This window comes from Bombyx mandarina, chromosome 04 (genome assembly GCF_030267445.1).
Source record: "Bombyx mandarina strain Sakado chromosome 04, ASM3026744v2".
In the NCBI taxonomy this organism is placed as follows: Eukaryota; Metazoa; Arthropoda; class Insecta; order Lepidoptera; family Bombycidae; genus Bombyx; species Bombyx mandarina.
Window position 1 is genome coordinate 10138967 of NC_143211.1, and position 27628 is coordinate 10166594.

The 27628-nt window shown below is 36.4% G+C and overlaps 1 protein-coding gene across 5 annotated transcripts; it reads left to right on the top strand.

Annotated features, from left to right (window-relative positions):
* On the top strand, positions 1-27628 carry LOC149503130 (sal-like protein 1). Of its 5 annotated transcripts, none has more exons than XM_089727052.1 (9): positions 11-251; positions 10079-11842; positions 12755-12934; positions 13154-13287; positions 20483-20578; positions 21922-22147; positions 24156-24337; positions 24998-25165; positions 25590-27628. In XM_089727052.1, exons 1-9 carry the CDS (start codon positions 209-211, stop codon positions 25950-25952), a joined length of 3156 nt encoding a protein of 1051 aa, XP_089583178.1. In that variant the 5' UTR covers positions 11-208; the 3' UTR covers positions 25953-27628. The 5 variants fall into 5 exon arrangements, with proteins under 5 accessions (XP_089583176.1, XP_089583177.1, XP_089583178.1 ...); XM_089727054.1 differs by lacking the exon at positions 11-251 and adding an exon at positions 309-467; XM_089727050.1 differs by having other exon boundaries at positions 1-251; positions 10079-12934.

The following is a 27628-nucleotide window of genomic DNA, read 5'->3' on the forward strand; positions in this document are numbered from 1 at the left end:
CCTGTCATAACCGTGTACCTGGTGCGCGCGCGCGCTCACCGCCCGCCGCCCGCCGCCGCCTCAAGCTCAGTCCCGCTTCAGATGGCGAATGGTGTGCCCGGCCGCACGCCGACACCGCCGCACGCATCGTACTTCGACCGAGCCGAGTAGAGGGCTCCGCGCGCGAGTGTTCCCTGCTCCTGCCATGCACCCGCGCTGAGGCCACAACATGCCGCGCGTTAAGCCAGCCTGCGTCCGCCGCGTCTCCATCGGTACTTACAACCTCCTCACTAGCGAACATCCACCACGACACATCTACTCATCACACACACACTCGTTGGAGTGAGGACCAGTGAATAAGAATATTATGCGGAATATTTATTACGGTGTAATTCGGCTTTTTATTCGGTATTTAAAAATGTTTCAATTAGCCACTTTGAATTTCGTTGTTCATCGGAAAGTGAGCAATAAAATCTCTCACCGGCGCGGTGAGTACAGTGCAGTGAATTTAAAATTCTTTAACACAACAAATTTTAAAGTTTGACCAGTTTATCAAGGTACCGTAAAAAATTATGTATTTACGTAATTTTTTTGATTGCAAACTAAATTGAAAATTGGGACATACAGTATATCGACCATTTATTAAAATAAGGAGAACTGATATGCATACAATTTTCATTTTGCTATAGAACAAAACTAAGATAATTCAGTAAAATGATTGCATTTACTTTTATTCTTAACGATTTTCAGTCTATTTTCTTGCCTACTTTAAAGTGTACAATTTTCGAAATACATACCTTTTTGCGCAAACATTTTAAAAGTTTCAGTAAATTAATACTTTTAACAGGCAATTCGAACAAAGAAACAAGCGAACAACATACGAATAAGCTTTGAATGTTGGAAATGTTTTCATGATGACAAATAATTATCTGGAGGATTACAAAAATATTTCATATTGTTCTCCTCAAAATTTCAAAATATATATTATACTTTGATTTAGTTGAAATTTTTTTACACCTTAAGAATTAAAAAGGAAAACGTCTTCCCCTCGCCCTCCTGTGGAACAAAACTTACCTACCTCAATTTTCACTAAGCAGTTGACACGGAGCGACGGCCCAATACTTTTGACTTGTACATTACATTTTATTTCGTTTTATCTATTTATTTAAAAGAGCCTTAATTATTTCTATGTAAATTTTTTATTTAAATCAGTTTTGCAAATTAGTGACTAAGATATTTTTAGTCTAATTTAAATTGACACATACTCATATCAGTATCTGGGAACGTTTCAGATATTTTTATTTAGTTCCACATACATATTAATATTATTATACTGATTATGTACTTGATCTATTTTTAAACTGAGAAAATAATGTTTGTTTCAACTTCCTGTTCCGGTTCCGATTATTAATCACGAATTTTAGATATTTTTATTTTGTTTCAATTAACCGATCTATAACGGGTACCTACAGCTAATTGAAAAGTATTTTGTTAGCGTTGAAAGTTATCATCGCTCATTAACGTTTTCAATTTATGACTTTAAAACTGGATTAATAGAATTTAAATATGTTATTTATTCGTCGATATTATTTCCTAATATGAAATTGGAATGCCTTCATTAAAGTCGAATAAAGAGCTGTCAAATTTTATTATAATGGCTGCCGCACGGACCCAGATATCGTTCTGTTGCCAGTTTTACGAGTTCTCTATAAAACATTTATTATGGTCATTTTATTCTACTAACGATTGAAATAACCTACCTATTCATATTCTTATGAAATACACATTGACTGTTTGTTTGTTCGACTAATAAATTTCAAAAAGTTGTTTAAAAAAAAGCAGAACAGGTTACATTTCTAAGTAAAATGAAAGATCGATATTCATATCGGCGTTCATTAACCTTGAATGAATTATACTAATACTGTTAACATATAAATTATAGACTTCAGAAAAAAAGATTAATAAACGACCATTTCGAACCTCTAATTGAAATATTTTAAAAGCATTCTTGTATGTAGATCGAAACCGCATATTAAATAACTTTATTATTACCCAATATTTATTTACAGCTAATTAATACATCGCTGCAGGTGCTTCGAGTACCTATTAAATTCTGAGTAGAATAAAAGAAAATGATCGAGCGACCGCAATTAAACTTTCATCCGAAGGAGACATGCATTACTCAAAACTATATTTCTGAACATAAAATACATTTTCACTGGTTTGAAAAATTACAATAGCAACGACATCTAAAATGAATTTTGTATAAACTTTGAACATTATTTGGCGTTGAATGCAGAGCGGCGGGCTATTTGAGGATATAATGACACTTTAGAATTTTTTTTTTTTTTTGCGTAAATTCTGCGTAAGGCAGCGGCAGACGTGCGGCCCTGGCACACCGCAGTCCCGCCTTTGAACCGACCGCTGCTCACCACAACAGAAATCTCCAGTCAAATACCAACAAACAGACACTACTAATCCTTCTTTAACAAATAAGTATTTAACTCGCCGGCATCTTGCTACAAATGCGACATTTAATCCCCTGCCGCAATATTATCGGAGATTATGGAAACTCGGCGTGTTCGGTGTTCGCCCGATTTTAGTAACGTCATAACCGGTAACAAAAAAATGCTTATTTAAACAAGAATATTCATGAACGATACTTTCGAATGGTGCATTAAAATGACTAGTAGGTAAAAATAAATATGTGGATAGTTAAAATATTATACTGGTGAAAGTTTTATGGAGCTGATAAGCAAAGATATGCAGGTTGCATTTTTTTTAAAGCTGTGAACTCGCTTAGGAATTCGGGCCGAATCGATTTTACGAAGGGCCCACTGAAGTGAATTTTTTTTTTGTTTAAATCATCAAACATAACACTTCTGTTGATCTAACGAATAAAAACGTTCTAATTTTGCCACAAATATAAATGATTACTTTCTATCTTTTTTTTATTTATTGCTTAGGTGGGTGGACGAGCTCACAGCTCACCTGGTGTTAAGTGGTTACTGGAGTCCATAGCCATCTATGACGTAAATGCACCACCCACCTTGAGATATAAGTTCTAAGGTCTCAAGTACCTATAGTTACAACGGCTGCCCCACCCTTCAAACCGAAGCGCATTACTGCTTCACGGCAGAAATAGGCAGAGTGGTGGTACTTACCCGCGCGGACTCACAAGAGTTCCTACCACCAATAGAATCAATTAAATTAACTCTACTCTAATTTTTTATTACAATTTTTTTTTCTTCTCATTACGATTTCAGTCTTCAGAACATTGGCATAATTAAATACAACTACCTCGTCAATCTCGTGTTTATTATATACATATTATAATCTCCAACGTTTCGATTATGTATAGCTAGTTATACATATACTTTATAATCAAAGTCATCAAGATTTTAATTGAATCTAATCATAATTTGACATAATTGTTGTTTATACATACCAACATTATCGAAGCTCAAACAGCGTTTGCGTCGAGCACTTAAAAAAAAAACGCAGAATAAGTAACACAATTTTTTGCGAAGTTTATAATAAACGAAAAATAAACAAGTTCCTGGAACATGTTAATAGACACTGCACTAGAAAATATGTGCTTTAAAATATTATCTACAGAAATACTTTTCTTTATTTACTTTCACGAATTACGTAGAAGTAATCATGAAGATATTTATTGCATTATCAAAATATTAATTTTATAGTGATAATAACATAATAAAGTATAGAATCTTACCAAGTATCAAACTGAGCAGCGGAAGGTATTCCAGCTACGCCCGACGGGTAGGTGAGCTCACGGGCTCAACCTTAGAGAATTTGCTAACACTAGCCCTAGCAAAAGCTGTGCTTCGCAGAATCTACAACCGGATCGAAATCGCGACCCACTAAGAAGATCCGGCGAGAAACTCAGCGGGCTAACGTTTTGTGTTTGAGTAAGTTAGTATGAATTTCCAAAAAAAACATATTTTCAGTTATTTAGAATTCGGATGTTTCTTAAGAAGTACTTGTGAATTTCGTCTACGCTCGCTTTAACTATCACTGATTACATTAAATACCTCCCATAGACACAGCCCACTGAGTTTCTCGCCGGGTCTTCTCAGTGGGTCTCGTTTCCGATCCGGTGGTAGATTCCGCGAAGCACTCCTCTTGCTAGGGCCAGTGATAACAAAACTCCCGGTTTGAGCCCCGTGAGCTCATCTACACGTTAAGGAAAAGCTGAAATAGCCTCTCAAGGCTATTTCTAAGCATACGTAGGAAAAAATTAAAAACCTCAATTTATGATAATATGCACCGGTTTTGGCGCTTTCTTCGAAGGTTTACTTACAGGTGTAGGTACTACAACAACAGTTTCTCCGCCGAAAAGAATCGAGAACCCGTAAATAAGAAATTCTGGGATTATTTTTTTCCAAAATTGAAATTAGAACACTGATAATTTACAAAGCATTTTAAATCAGTACCTGTACAGTAACATGAATATAATTAAGTGAGTTTTATATCTCATATATGTTACCGACATTCAAAAAAAATTGCGTGTTGTTTAAAACAAAATCAATATAATTAACATTTAAAAAAATTCAAAAAGTGATATGAATATTGATGTTTGTAATAAGACAAAAACAATAAAATTTAGCAATTCTAAAAAAAAGAAAACAAAACTGTTTTTAATCGCATCAAAATTGCAACTCAAAAGATTTTAGCTGGATTCTACTCTATCTATAAAATGTATAAATAATTTAATAGTTTCCAAATAAAATAAATCTAAAAACACTTAATTTTTTTCTAACGAATTCAACACAATTATGCTATGGAAACAGATATACATATTAATAATAAGAATTTCGAATAATAATTATTATAATACGAAACTAGAAAAATAGTTGGCAATTTATAGTTATAAACCTTATTAAATTTTTCTTATGTAGACTAATAAGCTTAAAGGCCCCGATCGCTCTGTCAAGGGTGTAGCGACGAAGAAGAAAACAACAATAGAACAACATTTGATTATTATTTCTTACGAGGCTTATCATCTATGTTATATGATCGACTCTTGGACCTTTAAGGGTCCTTTATGTCATTCCCACCACTCCATATTCAGAGTAATATCAAGTAGCTTACGATTTTACCTATTTCTATTACACTCCGGACGTATAATAAATAATAAGTCACATGAACATGTGAGTCTGTAGGCATTTCAAGTAATAAAACAATCAATAAAACTTAATCTTGATAATGGGAAAGTCTCAAAAAATACAGGTCATAGAGTTTTTTTTTATTGCCTAAATTGGCAAACGAATCCAATGTTCAGTGACCATCGGACCTCATAGACAATGCAACGCCACTGCCAATCTTTATCTTAATACTTTAGGTTGAAGTCTCATTTACAATACAATAACCTGTCTGTCTTTCGAAGAAGAAAGAATCACTGCTTTGTTACATCATACATTGCTGTACCGTCAGTACTCTATTTCTTTATGATACTCCTCATAATGATAGTCTGCATTCTAATCGAGTGTTTTAAATTAAACAAAAACAATAAACGTTTCTTTAAAATTAAATAATAAATATTTACTAACAATCACGCCACGTTAACTGGTCCCGTGGTAAGTTCGTAAAGAACTTGTGTTACAGGTACCAGATAACGGAAATAAATGTAAGATTTTTATTATACACATACATATATTTAAGATACATCCATAACCCTGGAAAAGACATTTCTATTTATCATACAAATATCCTCCCTTGGCGGGATTCGAACCCGCGACCCCCTTGTGTAGTACCATGTCACTTACCACTACATCAGACGGCCGTTAATCTATATATTAATACGTGAAGCAAAAACTTTGTATCCCTTTTTACGAAAATTGCGCGAACGGAGGAGTATGAAATTTTCCACACTTATAGAGAATATAGAGAAGAAGTGAATAATGCTAATTTTTTTTTTAATAATGCATAAAAGATACATTAAATCGATAAAGAAAACATTACACACACTACACACCATGTATTTGACGCACACACGCATGCATACTATTTATTGTCAAACTTTTGTTTTTGACGTCTGTTGTCAAATTGAGAATAGATTAAATATTGTTTGTCTTTATTAATATTTTTATGGTGTAGTCTTGGCGAAATTTGTGATTATAGAAGTATCAAATACAATCATAATAGTGTACAAACTTACAATTCCAATTAATTATAGTCGAATTTCGACTACTGCGGGGCCTCTAGTTCATTATAATTTTCCCAAAAAAACATATCGCCACAACTTCATATATGTTAACGCAAAGACGCAACAACGTGAATAAATATCATTGCTTAACTCGCTCACTATTAGGACGTTGTTTCACATGCTACGAACTGATGATCGGGAAATACTAGCCCAAGAATTCCGGGGTAGTAAACCCGTATCTTTTGAGTAAATAACAGTAATCTTTTGCCATAGTCTAATTTCTCTCGGTTGTTGAAGAGCTTATCGTTCACCGATTATTTATAAATATATGAATATTGGAATCTAGCTCACCCGGCAGACTTCGTAGTGCCTCAATCGATAAATAAAAGACTAAAGGTATCCGTCCGATGGGGGACACATCAAAGGAAAAACAAAATTGTTATTTTTATTTAATTCCGAGCATTTTCTTATTTATATACCTTTTAAACCTTCTCTGGACTTCCACAAATAATTCAAGACCAAAATTAGCCAAATCAGTCCAGCCGTTCTCGAGTTTTAGCGAGACTAACGAACAGCAATTCATTTTTATATATATAGATTTAATTCCGAGCATTTTCATATTTATATACCTTTTAAACCTTCTCTGGACTTCCACAAATAATTTAAGACCAAAATTAGCCAAATTGGTTCAGCCGTTCTCGAGTTTTAGCGAGACTAAACGAACAACAATTCATTTTTATATATATAGATTTATTATAGCATTGAAGTTAATATTATGGTCAGTTTTTGATATCGTTCTCTATATTTCGCATGGATTTTGAACTGTTGTTGTTCTTATAAAGCCATAGTTAAGAGCTTTAAAGTTAAAACAAAATATGTAAGTGAAAAAAGACAGAAGCAGCCTGATACTGAAATAGCTGTGTCTTTTCATTTGATTTCTGAAATCGCCAGTTTAATTGAGGGAGCCCAATGTATTGCAGTAGAATTTATTATAGATAGAGCCGAAGATTGGAATGTTTATCTCGAATCGGGGATAACAATATAAGCAGGCAACAGATGAGATGGACGTATAATTTGGTTAGAGTCACGGGGAAGAATGAACATCCGAACAGCAATATATAACGAACAAAAATTACCAATTTAGGACCTTCTAACACAGTGGTTATGTTTTAAATTGGCTGTGTACTAAGTTTTAGATGACGCCCAATTTTGTTTTTTTTTTAATTATGGTTACTCTTTAAGGTACATATAGTGTCACGCGTTTGACGAAACCTGCGATGTTAAAGTCCATCAATGCATCAAGCCGTCTGCGAAGCGCACGTGGAATTAATGGGAACATCAACCGCGATCCAAATCCTATATTTCTATCCAATCCAATATTTCTAAAGAAATACGTACTTAACATACATACGTCTATGACGACCGCCTAAAAGGAATCAAATTGTGTTTTAACAATGACATCCGTGTAGAGAGTATCGTGATAATTGTATTGTGTGAATACAACACAACATGTCTGTCAAGTTGCTGTCATACGTTCTATATAAAAAATAAAAAAGCCGTCTATAATAAAATGGAGACTGAAGACAAGTAAGGTTCATGTCCTTACGGATGCATCAGATCCAATAACCTTTGCATTAGACGCCTTCAGCTCTAACACTAGGAGCAGGATTAGGGACCCCGGTAACCGTACTCGGAGAACTCGACAAAGAGATCGACGTGCAACCTAATCCATGCATCAGCTCGCTGAGTTTCTCGCCGGGTCTTCTCAGCGGGTCGCAATTCCGATCCGGTAGTGGATTCATTCGCGAAGCAGTTGCTCTTGATTTGTTAGGTCTCCTTCCGAGACGCTAGGCCAGCTGTCCCCTCCCCTCCAGCCACCCCTCCTGGCTGAGCCTTTGCTCGCCCACCTGTCCTGGTGAAACTGGAAAGGCCTCCGGGCCACCAGTAATCCTTCAATCATAAAAAAACCAAGTAAGGTAGCATTTCGATAGTGTTATTTACGGACCTCGGTAACTTTTCGGCAGCAGATGGGCCTGTCGGCCTAGAGGGCTAATGTAGGCACGTGCATACGAAAATGCACATACATAAAAATTATAACCTTACATTCGGATCAGTCGGAAATAAACGAATATCAGTAAATATGTATTTTCTACTTCGTTGTCAGCGTCTGTGACCAAAAAAATTTAATGTTAAGTATTCGATAGGTAGGAAATAATGTAATGACAATACAAAACGCGAAACTACCGCGAAAACTGAATAAAATTCTTAGAAGGATTATTTTTAATTCTCGTTTGACCGCTTAATTTATTTATTAAATATTTTCAAATTAAATAATTATCATCTGTTCTATTTAAAACCAAAACTGAAAAGCAAATGATGTAATCAGGCTAAACGTTAATGGCTAAAATAAATATTAATAATGGCTTGTTAATATTTCATGTGTCGTAACTGCGTAAGCGTGTAATTTCACAATATTAAATTAAGTATCATGTTCAAAGCGCTCAAAGCAATTTCCGTTGAAAGTAGCCAATTAGTTATATCTTGTTTTTTTTTCAGTACATATATTATAATTGCTGATTGAACAGATACACGATTATAGACAGCGTATCTACACCTCACCTTCCATTGATTTAAATCTAAGGCGCAATTGTAACAACCTCCATGTTATAATTTATAATAGACACTTTTCGAAACATCGACAATTTTATTTTATTTTTATTTTTTTATTTCCATCTTATGTAGGTACTTAGTATCATTCTACATGTTTGTTTTAGCAGCTTCGATACACCATTGTACGTTAAACTATCTGTAGAATTTGGAAAAACTTTAAAATTTCATCGAAACTGCCAGTAGTCTATAAATGTCTAACAAATTCATAACAAATTCGGTTTTTGTCATTTGGCCATGGAACGTATTGCTTTTCTAACAAACATGTAGCGACATCTATTGGCAAGTAGGCGGAACACGCAAAAATGTACTGTATTCGTTAGTTATAAGGTTTGCGGCAATTATTTAACGACTTTTTGTTTGATTATGCACATAATTTTATTATATTATGAACACGTGCAAGAAAATGAACAAACATTTTATTTTTCCTACCAAAGTATCTACCACCATCAAGCGGGTTTTCATAATCAAATATTTTACTTGTGTCTTTTACGTAATTAATATACCTAATCAAGAAATTAATGTAAAAATTAAAATTAGCACGAACATATTTAAAATTAGTCGGCCATTAAACTATAAATTTATCTACTGCATACGAGATTTTTTGTTGTTAAAAATTATTGTTAAAATTTTCAAGTTTTAGGTATATGTATCTGTATACATGATACAAAGTGTATGCGAATCTTGTTATGCAACTCAAGTTTTGCTGTCATTATATTAAAATATAAAATCGTAAATTAAATTATTTTATATCTTTTAGTAATTTTATAGGTAGAGAAGAATGAAATTTTAAGATTCGAAATGTGTATAGCTTTATTAAATATTTATAAATAATATGTGCGTTTTTAGGAAATGTTAATTAAACTAAACATACACAATGACGGACAGAATTTACTATAGGTACTTATAATATTACATTGCCTTTACACTCTTACGTTTTATTGATGGTAGGGTGTCTTGTGAGCTTATTCAGGTTGCCTTGCCTATATTCACTGTAAAACAGCAATGATCTCTAGTTAAAAAATTTGGAGAATTGTTATACGATACAACTGACATATAAAGCCCTTATCTCAAGGTGGATATCGGCCTTTATATAGTAATGTATATGGACTCCATATGTGACCACTTAATAGCATAATCTTTACAATAAATGTATAAAAATAAAAGTCCTCAAACCAAGACACACAAATACACACAAACACATCACAAATCTGTTTTTCTTATGTCATAAAATTTGTAATAAAAAGAAATCATTTGTTACAGGTGAAAGTTCCGGGTCGTGTTCAGAAGATGACATCCATCATGGTACGGACGAGGCGAGAGATAGACCGGAGGCCCACATGTGCCCAAGGTGTCAGGAACAGTTCGAGAGCTTGCACGAGTTCCTCTACCACAAACGCGTTTGCGATGAAAAAGCAATGCAGATGGGTGAGGAAAGAATGCACTCCGACCCCGAAGAAATGGTTGTATCCGGCGACGAGGAGATGGACGGTCCCAATAAACAATTAGATCAGGTGCGACGACATCGACAAGATGCCGAGAACAACAACAGCCTCGAGGACGGCGAAGCGGAGGTACCGGAAGCGGACGTTCCGCCGGTCGGGCTACCTTTCCCAGTCGCCGGCCACGTCACACTCGAAGCCCTGCAAAACACTAAAGTCGCTGTAGCACAGTTTGCCGCGACGGCCTTGGCCAATAACACTGACAATGAAGCTGCATTACATGAACTGGCCGTTTTACAAAGCACACTTTTTACATTACAACACCAACAAGTGTTTCAGTTACAACTTATACGTCAACTTCAAAATCAGCTTTCGCTTACACGACGAAAAGAAGATCACCAATCAAGCCCACCGCCGAGCGAACCGGAGCCGGTTGCGCCTGTGCCTATCGCTCGATCACCGTCGCCGCCTCGTCCCCCAAGGGAGCCAACTCCTGCAGCACCCACTCCCCCCGCTAGTCAGAACCTACCCTCCACTCATTCGCACCTAACACCAAAATCGGAACCAATCTCTGTTCCAAAAATTCCAACCTCGTCTCCGTCAATGATGACACACCCGCCTTATAGCTCCATATCTTCATCGTTAGCTTCTACTATCATTACAAATAACGATCCGCCGCCGTCTCTCAATGAACCTAACACACTGGAAATGTTACAAAAAAGAGCGCAAGAAGTTTTAGACAATGCATCGCAAGGTTTGTTGGCAAATAATCTTGCTGACGAATTAGCGTTCCGGAAATCGGGCAAGATGTCGCCATACGACGGAAAATCAGGAGGACGTAACGAACCATTCTTCAAGCATCGCTGTCGATATTGCGGAAAAGTTTTTGGAAGCGATTCTGCCCTACAAATACACATCAGATCTCATACAGGTGAACGACCTTTCAAATGCAACGTATGTGGATCACGATTTACTACCAAAGGAAATTTAAAAGTGCATTTTCAAAGACATACCGCTAAGTTTCCACATGTGAAGATGAATCCCAATCCTGTACCGGAGCATTTGGACAAGTATCATCCACCTCTATTAGCACAATTATCACCGGGACCAATTCCCGGCATGCCGCCCCACCCACTACAGTTTCCTCCGGGTGCACCGGCCCCTTTCCCGCCAAGCTTGCCACTATATAGACCGTCACATCATGATTTACTTCCGCCTCGCCCACTTAGTGACAAACCTCTGCCTCCGCACCCACTCTTTGCAATGCGGGAAGAACAAGATGCTCCGGCAGATCTTAGCAAACCATCTGCACCGAGTCCCGCTCGATCAGCGCAAGATTTATTTAAATGTGAACCTCAAGATGAGGAGAGTCAACGAGATTCTAGTTTTGAAGAAGCTGACCGTGTGTCTCCGAAACGTGAACCCGAGGAAACTGATTTGGCACAAGAAACGGAACAAGATCGGTATCCATCGACCTCACCTTACGATGACTGCAGCATGGACTCAAAGTATAGCAACGAAGATCAAATCGGCAGAGAGAGTCCGCATGTGAAGCCGGACCCCGACCAACCGGAAAATCTCTCAAGTAAGAATTCACCGATATCTGGGCCAATTTCAATAGCAACGGGTCTTCGTACTTTTCCTACGTATCCCTTATTTCCTCAATCTCCACCTAGCAGCTTATCTTCGGGTAGCTTAACTCCATTCACACAGTGTCCTGTTCTCAACAACGTCCAAAATGTCGTTGACGTAGATCTATCACGTGACCCACTATTTTATAATGCGCTCTTACCACGCCCCGGCAGCAACGATAATTCCTGGGAAAGTCTAATAGAAATAACCAAAACATCTGAAACGTCAAAACTGCAGCAAATGGTTGATAATATAGACAATAAGCTATCGGATCCCAATGAGTGTGTCGTCTGTCATAGAGTTCTTTCTTGCAAAAGTGCTTTACAAATGCATTATCGGACGCATACAGGTGAAAGGCCGTTTCGTTGTAAATTGTGTGGTCGCGCGTTTACGACCAAAGGAAATTTAAAGACGCATATGGGCGTCCATAGAATTAAACCTCAAATTCAAATTCTCCATCAATGTCCTGTGTGTCACAAGAAATTTTCTGATCCTAATATATTACATCAGCACGTACGGCTACATACAAGCAGTCGCCTGAACGCACCATATGAACATTTCCGCGACATTGATTCTAATAGCTCACAATTATTTAATATTAGATCTGACGTCAGCGATTACTCTCCTTATAGTTCCATCCCTCCCGTTTCGTTTCCTACTCCAAGCACTCCCGGCGACCGACGGGCGGACTCCTGCGGGACCGACGATGAGAGCGGCCGGGACGAGCGCGAGCCCGCCATTCGGGAGTTCGACGACGACTCAGACTTGAAGGATCGTCGAACTTCGCCGCTCTCCGTCTGCGCCTCGGCGTCCGAATGCGAATTAAAAACTATCACCACAACGGCTTCCCTCCCATCGGCGACAGGTTCGGAGAGTGGGCGGAGTGCGAGGACTTCTCCGCCGTCTCCAACGATGTCTACGCCATCAACGCCGCCGAGACTGCCGCATCACTCGCCGCTGCCGTCACCGCCAACACCTCTCGCTGCGCTCGGTGCTCTCGGAGGATCTCCCTTCAGCCCACTCGGACTCGCGTTTCCTCCCGCAGGTATGCGATAGCGGGATATTATATTTTTGTCCGCCCCGGTCGCCCAGAAACCTTACTCCTTATAAATTTCCTTAATGTTCGACTAACTACACACTTCCCCGGGCGCTTGAATCTAACTGTTGAGAAGATAACAACGCCTTATTAACGCTGACACCCGAGTAAACCAGAATTAAAAACATAAAACGATATTAACTTGAGTATTGATTTATCTGTGTGCAGTGCGTGGCAATACTACGTGTAGCATCTGCTACAAGACATTCGCCTGCAACTCTGCGCTCGAAATACATTACCGCAGCCACACTAAAGAACGACCCTTCAAATGCACCGTATGTGACCGCGGATTTTCCACTAAGGTATGTATTTTTTGCCGCTTCATATAAAATAAGCATACAAATAACCGATAAATCTTTTATATATGTTGACAAGATGCAAGTCGATAATACACGTTGTTTATCTATGCATCACCATCATTTTCACTAACACAACCAAAGCGGTTTAAACGTTTTTGGCCTCCTGCCAATTTACACTGTGTTTGTTACGCTAATAGCAACTGTATATGTTTACGACATTTTTCCCTATTACCAGTATATCTAAAGAAACCATTGATAATTAGAGTTGATAAGTTTTAAATCGTCTAGTCTGAGTAGTATTAGTAAAATTTGTCGATATCAAGTAGATATCTGTAGTTCTTCTACACCAAATAAATGCATGCAAAGGAACAAGATGCAAATAGATCGTGTTTGAGAAACAACACGAACGAAATAAGCGAGTTCTCGAATTCCAAGTTAAACCGGAGACATGGACAAGCGTCTCTTCTACGGACGCCCGACTCCGTGCGCCGGCTTTCATTTCGTCCAAGTTTCAGTACATTAATATTGCAAGCAGCAATTACAAGTCAGTATTCGGCTCGTCTTGTCGGCTGTTAGTTTTAGCCGTTGTCTTACGTCGCAGACAATGTCGAGTAAGTCGGTAATTGACGATCTCCACAAACTTGTAGGCCCGTTTATTTCGATTTAATCAAAACGTTAAATGCTGTTTATAACTATTCTAAGTCAGTGCCTACGTTTTATTAACAACATCGAATTAAATCTACGTAGACTAAATGTGTTCTTCTAAAAACAGTTTACAGATCAACAAAGCTCTCATTTCGTTTCATTTTGATATTTCCATAACAATCGTATAGTTTTTAAATAAAATTTCATCTAGAGTTAGTGGAACAATGACAACGCTCTACTTAATATATTATATATGTGGTGTTTCCTTTATTTACATAAAACATGAATTGGATTTCTGATCCTATTAAAAATTCTCTTCAAATTATTTAAAAAGTTCACACATATTATAATAACATAGACAAAAAACTTTTAAAATTTAATATACAAGCATATAATTCTTAATCTGAATCCTTTATTGGTCGACAAAATATCGCATTATCTGATGACTAAATGAATTAATTTAATATTTGAAACCGTAAATAATGGTTGTTAAGGATCTGTATATTGATTCAGGTTTTGTTCTGAGTTCGGTCAATATTTCAAAACCGTTCGCTTGTGAGGCTCCATCTAGACACCACAAAATGATAACTCATAAAAACAACGTCACCGAAAACGATCGGAATATTAATTCACGTCGTAAAATATTTATAACTTATAAATCCTTGAGCCTTTGCCTACGCTTCTCGTCATAAAAAGATTATTTATGTTTGACAATGTAACATTTTTCGTATATCACAGAAAGTGTCCAGGGGTCTTATCAATAAAATATAGATTATTTACGACGGCGCCGGCTTAGTTTAGAGCCTATGAGTATACCGCTCAGTTCGGTTTAATTAACTTTTTGATTCATGCACATTATGACGTAAATGCGTGTCATAATGTGGACCGCATTGAATTATTCAAAACATCCTGTTCCATAAATATTTTGACTCGATTATAGCTACTTAATAACAACACACGCGTGACACTTAGAAATCAAATTTAATGCCCAAAAAACCTATTAAGCTAGAATTAAATTAGACATTGGCTACTGAAACTCCGCTGGATAGAAAAAGTTAATTTTCCAAAAAAACTAAATTCATTTTCGCTAATGCAAATGTCGTTGTTGTTAATTAGTACCAAATAGTTTCCGGACATTTCGCGATTAATAAAACGTAGATAATAATCTAGTCATATTTAAAATACGTTTAAAGAAAACTGAAAATTAAATAAAACTTCTGAAAATATGAGTTGAGTAGCAAACACGAGATTAAATCGATAAATATGATTATTCGATACTTGAGTTTATAAGAATATAATATACCTATCCTATATATAACTTACTTACTTATTTATAATAACGGAGGCCTAATCGACTTCTCGGACCTTGATGCTGTCCGGATTAATTAATTAATTCATTCATTCATACAGCTAGTGAATGAAAATGCCGAAAAATAAGCTTAGTGGCGCCAATTGGACCCTATGTCAAACAGTTAACAAGTGGGAAAATGATTATGATCGTGACCCAAACTGTCAACATTCTTATACAATACGCTACGGAAACGACATTAATACACATTCCCATTTCAATCAATGTCTACTCAAAAATCAAACCAAACATCAAATCACGCAGTTTAAGTACCAAAGATTGACACTTTCGTATTGTTGAAAATATTTACACTTCTTGGCTATTCATAATAATACTATATAGGCTTGTTTCTTCGAAAATACATACACAGAAGAAGCTTTATCTTTACACAAACCCATTTACAATTAAAATAAGTGTCGTCGACACCCGTTCTCGAGGAAAGCTGCACATTGTATCGACTGCTTTATCTTGTTCGAACTAGCTTTATAACTAGGTTTCTTTATTTTTCGAAACCGTGCTTTCACAATACCAATCATAAAATTAAATCGATTTATTTAAATATTGTATAAAAAATCGATTTAAATATTATAAAATATAAAAAAATATGTCATTTTACGAAAGGTACGCTGAATGTAAAATATTCAAAGCCTTCTAAACGGTAAAATGTTGATGGATTCGACATTAATGAGTCGTTCGAACGTTGCGAAACATACACGTAAATAAATCGATAAGACTATTAATAGTTTTGTAATCGAATCTTAATGTTTAAAATGTATAAAACTTAATATTATTATGTAAGTAGTTCATAATTTTACATACTTAAACATTGAACGAATAATATATGCGGAACAATTTTGATATTTACATTGTGAGATTGCAAAACACGAACGCCTAAAAATAATACGTACAGTTTTTTTAGTAGATACATATGGTACGTATTTTTAAGAATTGAATTGAGCAGTGAAAATTTGCAGTATTCGTTTCACGTTTACCATAAACGTCAATAGTTCATGTATACAAATAGAAAGAAGTTTTTTTGAGCTGCATCAACGAAAATGGGTTGTGCTATCAGCTATAATGGTAGTTTGGTGTTTTTTGTTTGTTTGTTTTTTCCTACCTATGCTGATAGCCTTGAGATATATCTGTGTTGCCCTAGCGTGTAGGTGAGCTCTCGGGGCTCAAACCGGAGGTGTTGCTAACTTGGGCCAAGCAAGAGCAGCGCTTCCTAGAATCTACCACCGGATCGGAAACGCGTCCCACTGAGAAGATCCGGCGAGAAACTCAGTGGGCTGTGGTTATGGGTTAATTTTCTCGCCGAGCCCTTCGTCGCAAGCGCCGGGTTCGGGGAAGACGGTGACCGGTGCTTGAGGTACCTAAAAGCACCGTTAGTAGATCGGTAGGATCCGTAACGACGTGATAGTTGAGCGTATTGTGAACCCGCACGGAGAGGTAACATCACCCTGCCTATTTGAGAAGCAGTCATGCGTTCCGACTGAAGGGTGGTCCGTATACTATACAATTGTGACTTAGACCTCATGTCTCAAGGTGGGCGGCAATATTTATACATACATGAGCCATAAGATCTATCCGTCTATACAATAAAAAAGTACAATCGCTCAATTGATGTTAGCCATATTTGACGATATTTAGAATAGAACCGGTTTCAAAATCAGTTTCTAATTTTCCGGTCATTTGTTTTCCGAAATCCTAAAGCCAGGTCCGATGTAGCGTCGCCACACAAGGGGCACAAATTTTAAAATGTATGAACCAGACAACGGAAACGAGTGCAAGGTGCTTTTTTTGTTTAAACATATCCGTTCTAGCATTTTTTTGTATCACGAGGGAGTTACGGGCAAGAATTTATTAAAGAGCATATATTAAATATAAACTAGAGGTCCCGCAGTAGTCGAAATTCGACTATAATTAATTAGAATTGTAAGTTTGTACACTATTATGATTGTATTTTATACTTCTATAATCACAAATTTCGCCAAGACTACACCATAAAAAATATTAACAAAGACAAACAATATTTAATGTATTCTCAATTTGACAGCAGACGTCAAGAACAAAAGTTTGACAATAAATAGTATGCACGCGTGTGTGCGTCAAATACATGGTATGTAGTGTGTGTAATGTTTTCTTTATTGGTTTAATGTATCTTTAATGCATTATTTTTAAAAAAATATTAGAATTGTGCACTTTTTCTCTATATTCTCTATAACTGTGGACAATTTCACTCCTCCATCCGCGCAATTTTCGTAAAAAGATATACAAAGTTTTTGCTTCACGTATTAATATATAGATGTACCTACATATTATATTAATAAATATAATAGGTGCCGTATCCAATTATTATAGGTACCATTATCATTGTGTAATGTGAGTTTCGTAAACTATAATAAAACGTTCGTTTAAACGCTTATAAACGTAAACATAACAAGTCTGAATTTATCCGTTTTAACTGATTCTTTTATTGTATTCTTATAATAAACTTCTGTTGTATTCTCAAATCGTATAGGTACGTACGGTTTGAAGTCGTCGTGGCCTAAAGGATAAAACGTCCGGTGCATTCGTATCTAGCGACGCAACGGTGTTCGAATCCCGCAAGCGGGTACCAATTTTTCTAATGAAATACGTACTTAACAAATGTTCACGATTGACTTCCACGGTGAAAGAATAACATCGTGTAATAAAAATCAAACCCGCAAAATTATAATTTGCGTAATTACTGGTGGTAGGACTAATTGTGAGTTCGCACGGGTAGGAACCACCACCCCTTTTTCTGCCGTGAAGCACCTTGCTTTGTTTAAATACAAATAATAAATAGGCAAACGTAAAACACGTTCATTAACTCGTTATTCTGTCTTTGTTAGCCATTTTTTAACTGTATTAACAAACAATAGTGTTATTTAAAAAAAATGGAACAGTTGTTTTGACCGACAAGAAAATTTTCAATAACAAACCAAAATAGAATTTAATACATAGAATTATTCCAATTTTTGAAGTATTCATGATTGCGTTTAAATCTGGACTACAGACGAACACTAACATGAAATGATTAAGTATTCCGCGTAACAAACACTTTAATGAGCTAATTTAATGAAGTCCAAAACGATATTGATTTATGAAATCTTAATTAGGGATTCGAGAACTGAATCAGAACATTATTTTTTCATCTATATATTAATACGTGAAGCAAAAACTTTGTATCCCTTTTTACGAAAATTGCGCGGACGGAGGAGTATGAAATTTTCCACACTTATAGAGAATATAGAGAAGAAGTGCACAATGCTAATATTTTTTTTAAATAATGCATAAATGATACATTAAATCAATTAAGAAAACATTACACACACTACATACCATGTATTTGACGCACACACACATGCATACTATTTATTGTCAAACTTTTGTTCTTGACGTCTGTTGTCAAATTGAGAATACATTAAATATTGTTTGTCTTTGTTAATATTTTTTATAGTGTAGTCTTGGCGACATTTGTGATTATAGAAGTATAAAATACAATCTTTAATAGTGTACAAACTTACAATTCCAATTAATTATAGTCGAATTTCGACTACTGCGGGACCTCTAGTTCTATTAGAAACAACCATTGACAGTTTCGCCATTCAAGAGACGAGGAAGCGGTAGCCTTCTCAATTATCAACCAATTTATGCGATTTTTTTCTCATGACCAATTGATGATAGTCGTACGAAACTGGTCGCTCGTATCACGTACTCTACACGTGTAGTCTGCCCTTAATTGAAACTGAGACCTTATCAAAATATTCAGTTTATGCCTCATTTTACTGAAGATACCTCGTTAACCTTGGACTAACAGTAAAACGACGGTATCGCTTATTTAAAACAGTCATTAATCCACCTAATTCCAGCTTTGACCCCCGGTCGGGGTCACTAAATTCTTGACAGATATTTGGCATCCGCAGTCAAGTTGTACCCGGAGCACATTAGAAAATATTAGTGAAGCCGTTGAATATAAAACTAATGCTGTGATACGTTTAATTTCATTTTAAACTTTTTCATATATCGTTGATATTAATATTATTATTATTATATTTTATTGCTTAGATGGGTGGACGAGCTCACAGCCCACCTGGTATTAAGTGGTTACTGGAGCCCATAGACATCCACAACGTAAATGCGCCACCCACCTTGAGATAGAAGTTCTAAGGTCTCAAGTATAGTTACAACGGCTGCCCCACCCTTCAAACCGAAACGCATTACTGCTTCACGGCAGAATTTTCGTCTGTAATGGATATTTTTGGAATAGGTTTGGTAAACGATCAATTTATACACGGCCTGAGCGATAGGACGCATCGATCAATTAAGAATCGCGCTTAAAAGAGTTTTCGTTAGTCAATGAATTATAAATAACACGAATTTATAATCACAGCATTAAATTTAGAATGCTTTTTCGACCACGAAATTTAACTGCATACAAATTAGCTATTTTAAAATTGTATCTAATAAAAGATGCATCTAATGTTATATGCTCTTGTATTTTTAATATAAATCACAATATATTTCTGACTGATAGAGAAACCCTATTGATGTTATTAGCATCACAGAAACGACCCGATGTCGTATATTAAAATGACACGATTAACCTTTGAATCATTGTTTATTGAATCATAATCAAATTATTATCGATAAAATATACGGTCATATATTCTTGATTTAAAACTTTATTCTCTCATTATCATGTATTTATACATTTTAACAATAACAAAAACGTACGGTTGTTTCATGTATTATTGCATTTATCTATTATATATAAGTATAAATAAAAAAATATTGAATAGTTCGATAGTTAAAGATTAGTACAAAAAAAAACTTATGACGAGCTTACAAATTATTTAGAACCATAAAAATATTATGCTTCATATTAATGAACATATCAGTAAGCACTCCCAATTTTTCACTTAGGTATATTTGTTTAATTTCCCATGCATCTAACTAATATTTATTAGGGTCACGAGCAACAAAATTCTTATGTACTGAAACATAATCCTTTTTGCTTTTTTGTGTTAATTTACTATAAAAATCAATTATTGCTTATTATACGAAACTAGCTAAATTTTTATGGCTTCATATAATGTTGATTAAATTTGTTTGATTTAGCAACAGACGATATCAGAAATCTGTTTGCCTATAATAACGTTTGTTTGTGTGTGGTTCTAGAGCAGTGGCGGCGGTTGTCGGTGCGGTAGACGCACGCGGGCACCGCGCCCGCCGCACGCCACTGCTTTGGACTTGTGGAACGCCTTCGTCTATCCGGTATGAATGAGCGCATTAGCGTTAAAAGGCCAGTTTAGACGGCTCCAGTGCGTATGTGCTTAGTTAAAACTTGAAGAGTTGCTAGTTCACTAAACGTTACACGAAATATGCTTATACGTTATAAAAATCACATATCATGATTGCAATTTAGATATCGAGATGAATGTGTAAATTAAATATTATAATGACATCGATTTGCTCGCAACTCACTGGTGTTGAATAATTTGAACACGTTTTTTTTTTAATCGACTCTTTGGTCTAATGGCTCCGACTATTATAACGCGGGGACCGGCGTCTATGCCAAGTTTAATATATTATAAATTTTAGATCGGGTCTAATGAATTGGAAACGCTTTTTGTTTTTATTTCGCGGAAATTATTTTATTTGTATACTTACTCGGCTTTGCTACTCAACGTTTGGTAAACTCGTTACACTAACTAAAGCACTGATCACTTAAACCGTGTAAACTAGCCATTAAAGGCGACTTGTACTATGAGCGAGTCCAAATTATTATGAAACTTTCAACACACTACCTCGGCACGGGTTAACTTCCATCGTACTCTCGAATATTTAAAAAATATTCAATGTCGTATATATTGAATTGAATAATTCATTGCGATGTGCTCATGGTACAAGTAACCTTTCTTATTTTTTAAGTAAGTTCTGACTTAAGAAGCATATTAAACAGTCAACGTCGTTAAAATAATAAAGTTTTAAATAGATATTGCTTGAAATTAATTCATTATGCGCTATTCATAACGGATATAATGGCCAAATGTCATCAGTCTTTTTTGTTCAAATAGATAGAAAATAATGTGATTAATGGTTTTGACAGTTATGTCCATTTTATTAAAATTCAGTGATGCAATTAAATCGATAACTATGATAGTTTTATTGAATTAAAATCAAGTTTTTTTTACCATACATCGAATATTTTTGAATTAATTTCAAAATTATTTTATATAATTTAATTTTGCTTTTAACATTAGCAATAAAATATCCCATTAAAATCGTATATTATTCAATAAAAAAAAAAAGAACTACTTTGTTTCGAGCACGTTTCTATTAAAAGTTATATGCTGATACTGACGGAACATCTTATCTTTTAGTAATTCAGAAACAAACCATAAAATCTCACCAAGATTTATATACATATTTTTATGTATTTATATATCTGAATCATTTATTGCGTACTCTTAAACTAGCTAGAAATTTATTTTTAATAATTATTAAGAAACAGAAAAGACACGCCGTATCTGCCTTTGTTTAGAAATCATCGACTAGTTACGCAATGTTGTATCTAAAATTTAAATGCAATAAAATGTTTTATTTATTTATAACAGGGCAATATGAAGCAACACATGCTAACGCACAAGATCCGCGACATGCCGCCCGGCTTCGATAAGAATGTCGTCGGGGCGCCCTCTAGCGAGGACGGACGGGATCAGAGTCCAGAACGGCGGTCGCCCGAAAAACTGGACCTGAAACGCTCTCCGCCTGTACACGTGCCACCGCCTATGAACCACACACCATCCATCGACATGCCGCCTTTACCGAAACGGCCCAGTGGTAATATTTTATTTTAAATACTAAAGAACAAAGCTACTTGAACCCCTTTAGCAAACAATTTTTTTTCCTACTTATGCTGATAGCCTTGAAATGCTATTTCAGCTTCGCCTTGACATGTAGGTGAGCTCACGGGGCTCAAACTTGGAGTGTTGCTAACACTGGCCCTAGTAAGAGCACTGCTTCTCAGAATCTACCACCGGATCGGAAACGCGACCCACTGAGAAGATCCGGTGAGAAACTCAGTGGGCTGTGTCTGTGAGCTAATTTACTCGTCGAGCCCTAAGTCGCAAGCGACGGGTTCGGCGAGGACGGTGACAGCAAACACTGAAAACTACATTAAGGGACCAGCCATGGAATTGGAAGATAATTTTAAATAGATAGATATCCTTACTGGTAGCAGGACGTCTTGTGAGTTCGCACGGGTAGGTACCACCACCCTGCCTATTTGTGCCGTGAAGCAGTAACGCGGTTTAAAGGGTAGGGGCAGCCGATATACTGTAAAACTGTCAAGCTGGGTGGCGAGATTTACGCTGTAGATGTTTATGGGTTCTAGTAAGCACTTGACACCAAGTGGGCCGTGAGCTCGTCCAGCTAAGCAATAATAATAATAAGATTAGAAATGTATTGAACAAATCAGAAGCACAAAAACGTCATAAGATTTAAGATCGCTCACTCCCTTGCAAATAACTAAACACGTAACATTAAATCAATTATGTAATCGAGTTCTCGAACATGCAGCTCACCTCGAGAATTCATTACTAATGTAGGTGCCTTGCCTTGCTTGCACTAAAAGCGTATTAAATAAATATTAAACAACAGCACTGCATTCTGTTTCAATACCCAAATTCATTAATATGTATTTATATTATGTTGCGTTTTATCTAAATTTAACATTGTTATAGGCACAATGGACGCTACTGTCATTTTGAGATATGAGATCTGTTTAGAGCGTGATCTGTATTTTAGTGCTAGCTTCAATAAAAACTAGATTCAGAGCGAAGGATATTTATTTTTTTAATGTACAACACGTGCACGTACGCCCGGAATTTTATTGCTGCAACTAACTGTGTTGCCATACTTATTAGTGTATTCCCACATTTAAAAACAATCATATAAAAGGACATGGGCCACTCTCCATACATTGCCTGTCCACTAAACAAAGTTCAAGGACAGTAATGAAATTAAGTTTAAATAACAGACTATATATCCCTTTTATTATATAGAAATTAAAATCAATATTGTTTATGGAAATACAGAGATATTTAAAAAAATAAGATGAGAATTTTAGGTTATATCATATGATTTTGCTGTCAAAACACTATAAAACAATACACTTTAAAACTTTAAATATTATTTATATTACTATACTTTATGACACAGACCTAATTCAATGAACACCAAGACTTAATTTTATGCACAACAAAATATAATAAGCAGGTATATCGCAAGAAAACACTTAATAATATCCACAATGCGCACGAGTGTAAAAACGAGTGATCAAACGTAAAACGTCATTAAACATTAAACAAGCGTGGTTTTTTTTTGCTTATGATCAATAATTATTCACCCATGTAATGATTTATTCTACGGATTTAAAAGTATAAAAATAGATTTTTGTTTAGATATAATATTTTATATTAATTTTAAAACCCATTAATTAAATATGTTAATATATAAAGATTTTTGCAATATAATGTTTTGTTAAGAAGATTTAATGTGAATTGTTTAAGATAGAAATATATGGGTTTTAAATGAAAAATAACACAACACTAAGAGAAAAATACTAGCTCGTTTAGTACCTACGTTTCGCCGGTTCTTTCACTGGACTGTGAGTGGCTATTTTTCGTGACCGGTGATAGAGATAGCGTGAATTTCAACAAGTATATTTTAATATATATTTAAATTTAAATTGATTCGAATTGAAATATATTTGAATTCGAATATCGAATATTCAATATATCGTTCCGAAAATTTATGATTAGTATAATAATAATGTTTTGTTTTCTAGTTCCTAGCGGACCGCCACATCCACCACCGCAGCAGACATCCTCCAAGCATTTATGCGGGGTGTGCCGCAAGAACTTCTCTTCGTCGTCAGCGTTACAAATCCACATGAGGACACACACCGGAGACAAGCCTTTTAGATGTGCTGTCTGCCAGAAGGCATTCACTACTAAAGGAAACCTCAAGGTAAGCTTCGCAATTATTAATATATATGACGCAGAATGGGTTGATATCTTCATAATTTTATTACATTGTGAACGTACGTTGGATAATCGTGAAAATTGCGCAGCAAGAAATTATGACAGTTCCAAGACGTCTTCACTCTTCCTAAGTCCGGCAACAAATGTCTCGATTCCACACAGAATGGAAAGCAGTCGACGTCGCCCCAAACACGTCATTTCGAATCCTCCCGATCCACTAACGGTGCTTTTAGGTACCTCAAGCAGAGTTTCTCGCCGGATCTTCTCAGTGGGTCGCATTTCCGATCCGGTAGTAGATTCTGCGAAGCACGACTCTTGCTAGGGTTCGTGTTAGCAACGTCGCCAGGTTTGAGCCCCGTGAGCTCACCTACTAGTTAGGGCTACGCTGATATAGCCTCTCAAGGCTCTCAGCGTAGGTAGGAAAAAAAAACGATTCTACTCCAACGACGACATCTCGACTCTGCCGAAGCACGCTACCCGAACTGAGCCGACTTTGTCGAGTAGTTGCGGCTCACACCCACTAGATGGCGCGTTTGTCGTGTCCAAATGCGACATATATATTTTTAATTTACGCCTCTATAAAGTTTCTAAAGTGACATATCAGATGTCAAGTACTTAAATTCATAATTTGTGGACCGATATTCAGGTGCACATGGGCACTCACATGTGGAGCGGCGGCGCTTCTCGTCGCGGTCGGCGAATGTCTCTGGAGCTGCCCCCGCGGCCGCTGCACGAGCCCCACGACTTGCTGCGGCGACCGGACCTATTCTACCCGTACCTGCCTGCGCCCTTCCTCAACGGCATGCAGCAAAAGGTATAAACTAATTCCTACATACCTAACACACCTAATCATTAGATTCGTTCTTAGAGAGAGAGAGAGAGAGAGTATTCTTTATTGTACACCAAAAAAGAAATAAACAGTGCGATACATTAAATACAAAAAAGTACAACTGGCGATCTTATCGCTAAGAGCGATCTCTTCCAGACAACCATCAGGAGGACAAGAATCATTTGGAAACGAATTACGCGCGGTGTACGAATCCAGTGAAATCTATATATATACATACATACATATGCACAAGCACACACATTACATACGTATATCCGTAAATATACATACAATTAATATACAATGTAATATAATAATTATTATTAAAAAATTTGCTTCTTTACACATAAATAAGTTCTTGGATACTTAGTTTCACCAACAAATAAAACTTACATTTTTTTTCTTCTAGCTGAACGAAATATCAGTGATACAACAGAACGCGGGTCAAAACGGCGTAGCTGGAAAATTTCCAGGTCTACTGGGCTTCGGTCCTTTCGGCGCCGCTCGCCCTGGAGCGGCTTCTCCCCTGGAAAGACCGCCCTCACTAGAAGGCGGTGACGAGAGACAGGCGGCGATGCGAGAGCTGGCCGAACGCGGACGCGAACTAGCCGAACGCAGTCGGCAAATGCGCGAAGAGGGGGAGTACAGGTCGTCGAGCAGTCACGGGGCACACGCTCCCCCGGTGGCGCAGGCCTCGCCCCCCGCGCCGCACCACCCTCACCCGCTCGCCTCGCTGCCGCCGCCCGCGCGCACCGAAGGTCTTACGGTTTAAACGAACTCGAAACTCAAAATCCCGACTACATTCCAAAATAAATGACGAGCCGGTCTCTTGGAGGACCCTGTTTCTTGAAACGAACTGATCGGCACTCACCGTTTCGAACCGAACGAACTTCGGTCGGGGCGGCGTCTTGTGTAAATTGTACAAAGAATATAGAGCAACAATTGATTGCGAAACGGACTGATGACTCGCTGCCGAGAGCGTGTTTTAGCATAATTTACGTGCTGAGTGTAGCGCTATATAACTTTGTTATTCCATGTGTTATTAAGCCTAGAATTAGTTTAACTTTACGCACGAGTACGGGCCTGGGGCAATCGGGGCTCCTCGGGGGCTCCAAGTTTATGTCATTACTCTGTGATAGTACACATTAGAGGATGTGTCTCGCTGACCGGAAGACGCGTAGCAAGACCACTACCGGAATTCGTCATCCGCCAAACTCGAATGTGCTACATCAAAACATATAAATTATCCCAAAAATTTATTTCATAAAGCTATATATTTTAAACTTACGTGTAAATAATTTTGTATTATAGCGTTTAGTAGAGAATGAATGAAACTATAAAGTGAATTTAAATACTTATTATATTAGAATACTAATGTACAAACACAACTGGAGTGCAATATGCATGATTTTGTCTTTTATCCACATTCCAAATATACGTCCTGAATACTATTGACGTCATAAATTATCTAACTTTTCCTTACATGTCAATCAGAACAGACATTTTTCCTGTGTAATAATCAATGCCTATTTATAATGCAAAATACCATTAGAGTGAAATATATCAATTTTACCAAACGATTTGTGTAGATGTCTTTTGTAATAGTAACAGAGGTTAATGACATAACATTCATATCATGTAAATTAAAGTATTTGCATTTGAGGTCTACATAGTTTATAAGTATTTAGAGTCATAGCTATTGTAATGCTTTAGAATACTTCAACATATCTTTGTAAAAAAGTGAGCGACTGGTGTTATTGAGAAAATAAAATGTAAAACTAGAGAAATTATATAGTGTAGGTACTTATTTGTAGGTAGTACCGGCACTTGCAGACTGACTGAAGTATGACCACGTTTTCTTTTAAAAAAACAAAAAAAAAGAAAAGTTATATTTACCAATATGTATTTCCAAAACTGCATTTTGCTCGATGCTTTTTAGACGTTGTAGTCCAGTTGCTAATTTATACAATTAATTTTTAACGTTTCTTGTATTTTATAAATACCTTCTCAAGTAATCTGTGTATAAATGTCCTAATAAATTATTTATAAATTATAAATCATGCATACACACTCTTAGTGCGACGGAGGGTAGATCCACCACTTTCGTAAGTCTGCTGACCGCATTGATGCATTTTAATCGCGATCTCATTGTGAACTCAAATCTTACCACAGAGTAAAAAAATAACAGTAAGTATATTATTGAAGTTTCTTCGCCTGGTGGATCTATACTCAAGTGACGTATCGGCGATAGGCCCTGAACGACAAACGTCTAGATAAGGCTCATAGCACCTACAAGCTATTATCAAGTTGCAAATAGGTATTAGAGTAGCTCTAGTTATAAATATGATGTGTCGTGTCATGTCAATATAAATAATCAATGTAAATTATTAAATGTTTATGTAAATGTCCAAAAAGTATTCAAATTATTTAAAAAAGAAATTATACTAA

Coding starts and splice junctions, on each gene's coding strand:
- LOC149503130 (XM_089727053.1), top strand. CDS start 347: ATGCGGAATATTTATTACGGTGTAATTCGGCTTTTTATTCGGTATTTA. Junction 468..10,078: donor TAAAATCTCTCACCGGCGCG/GTGAGTACAGTG, acceptor CATTTGTTACAG/GTGAAAGTTCCGGGTCGTGT. Junction 20,579..21,921: donor GGAACGCCTTCGTCTATCCG/GTATGAATGAGC, acceptor TATTTATAACAG/GGCAATATGAAGCAACACAT.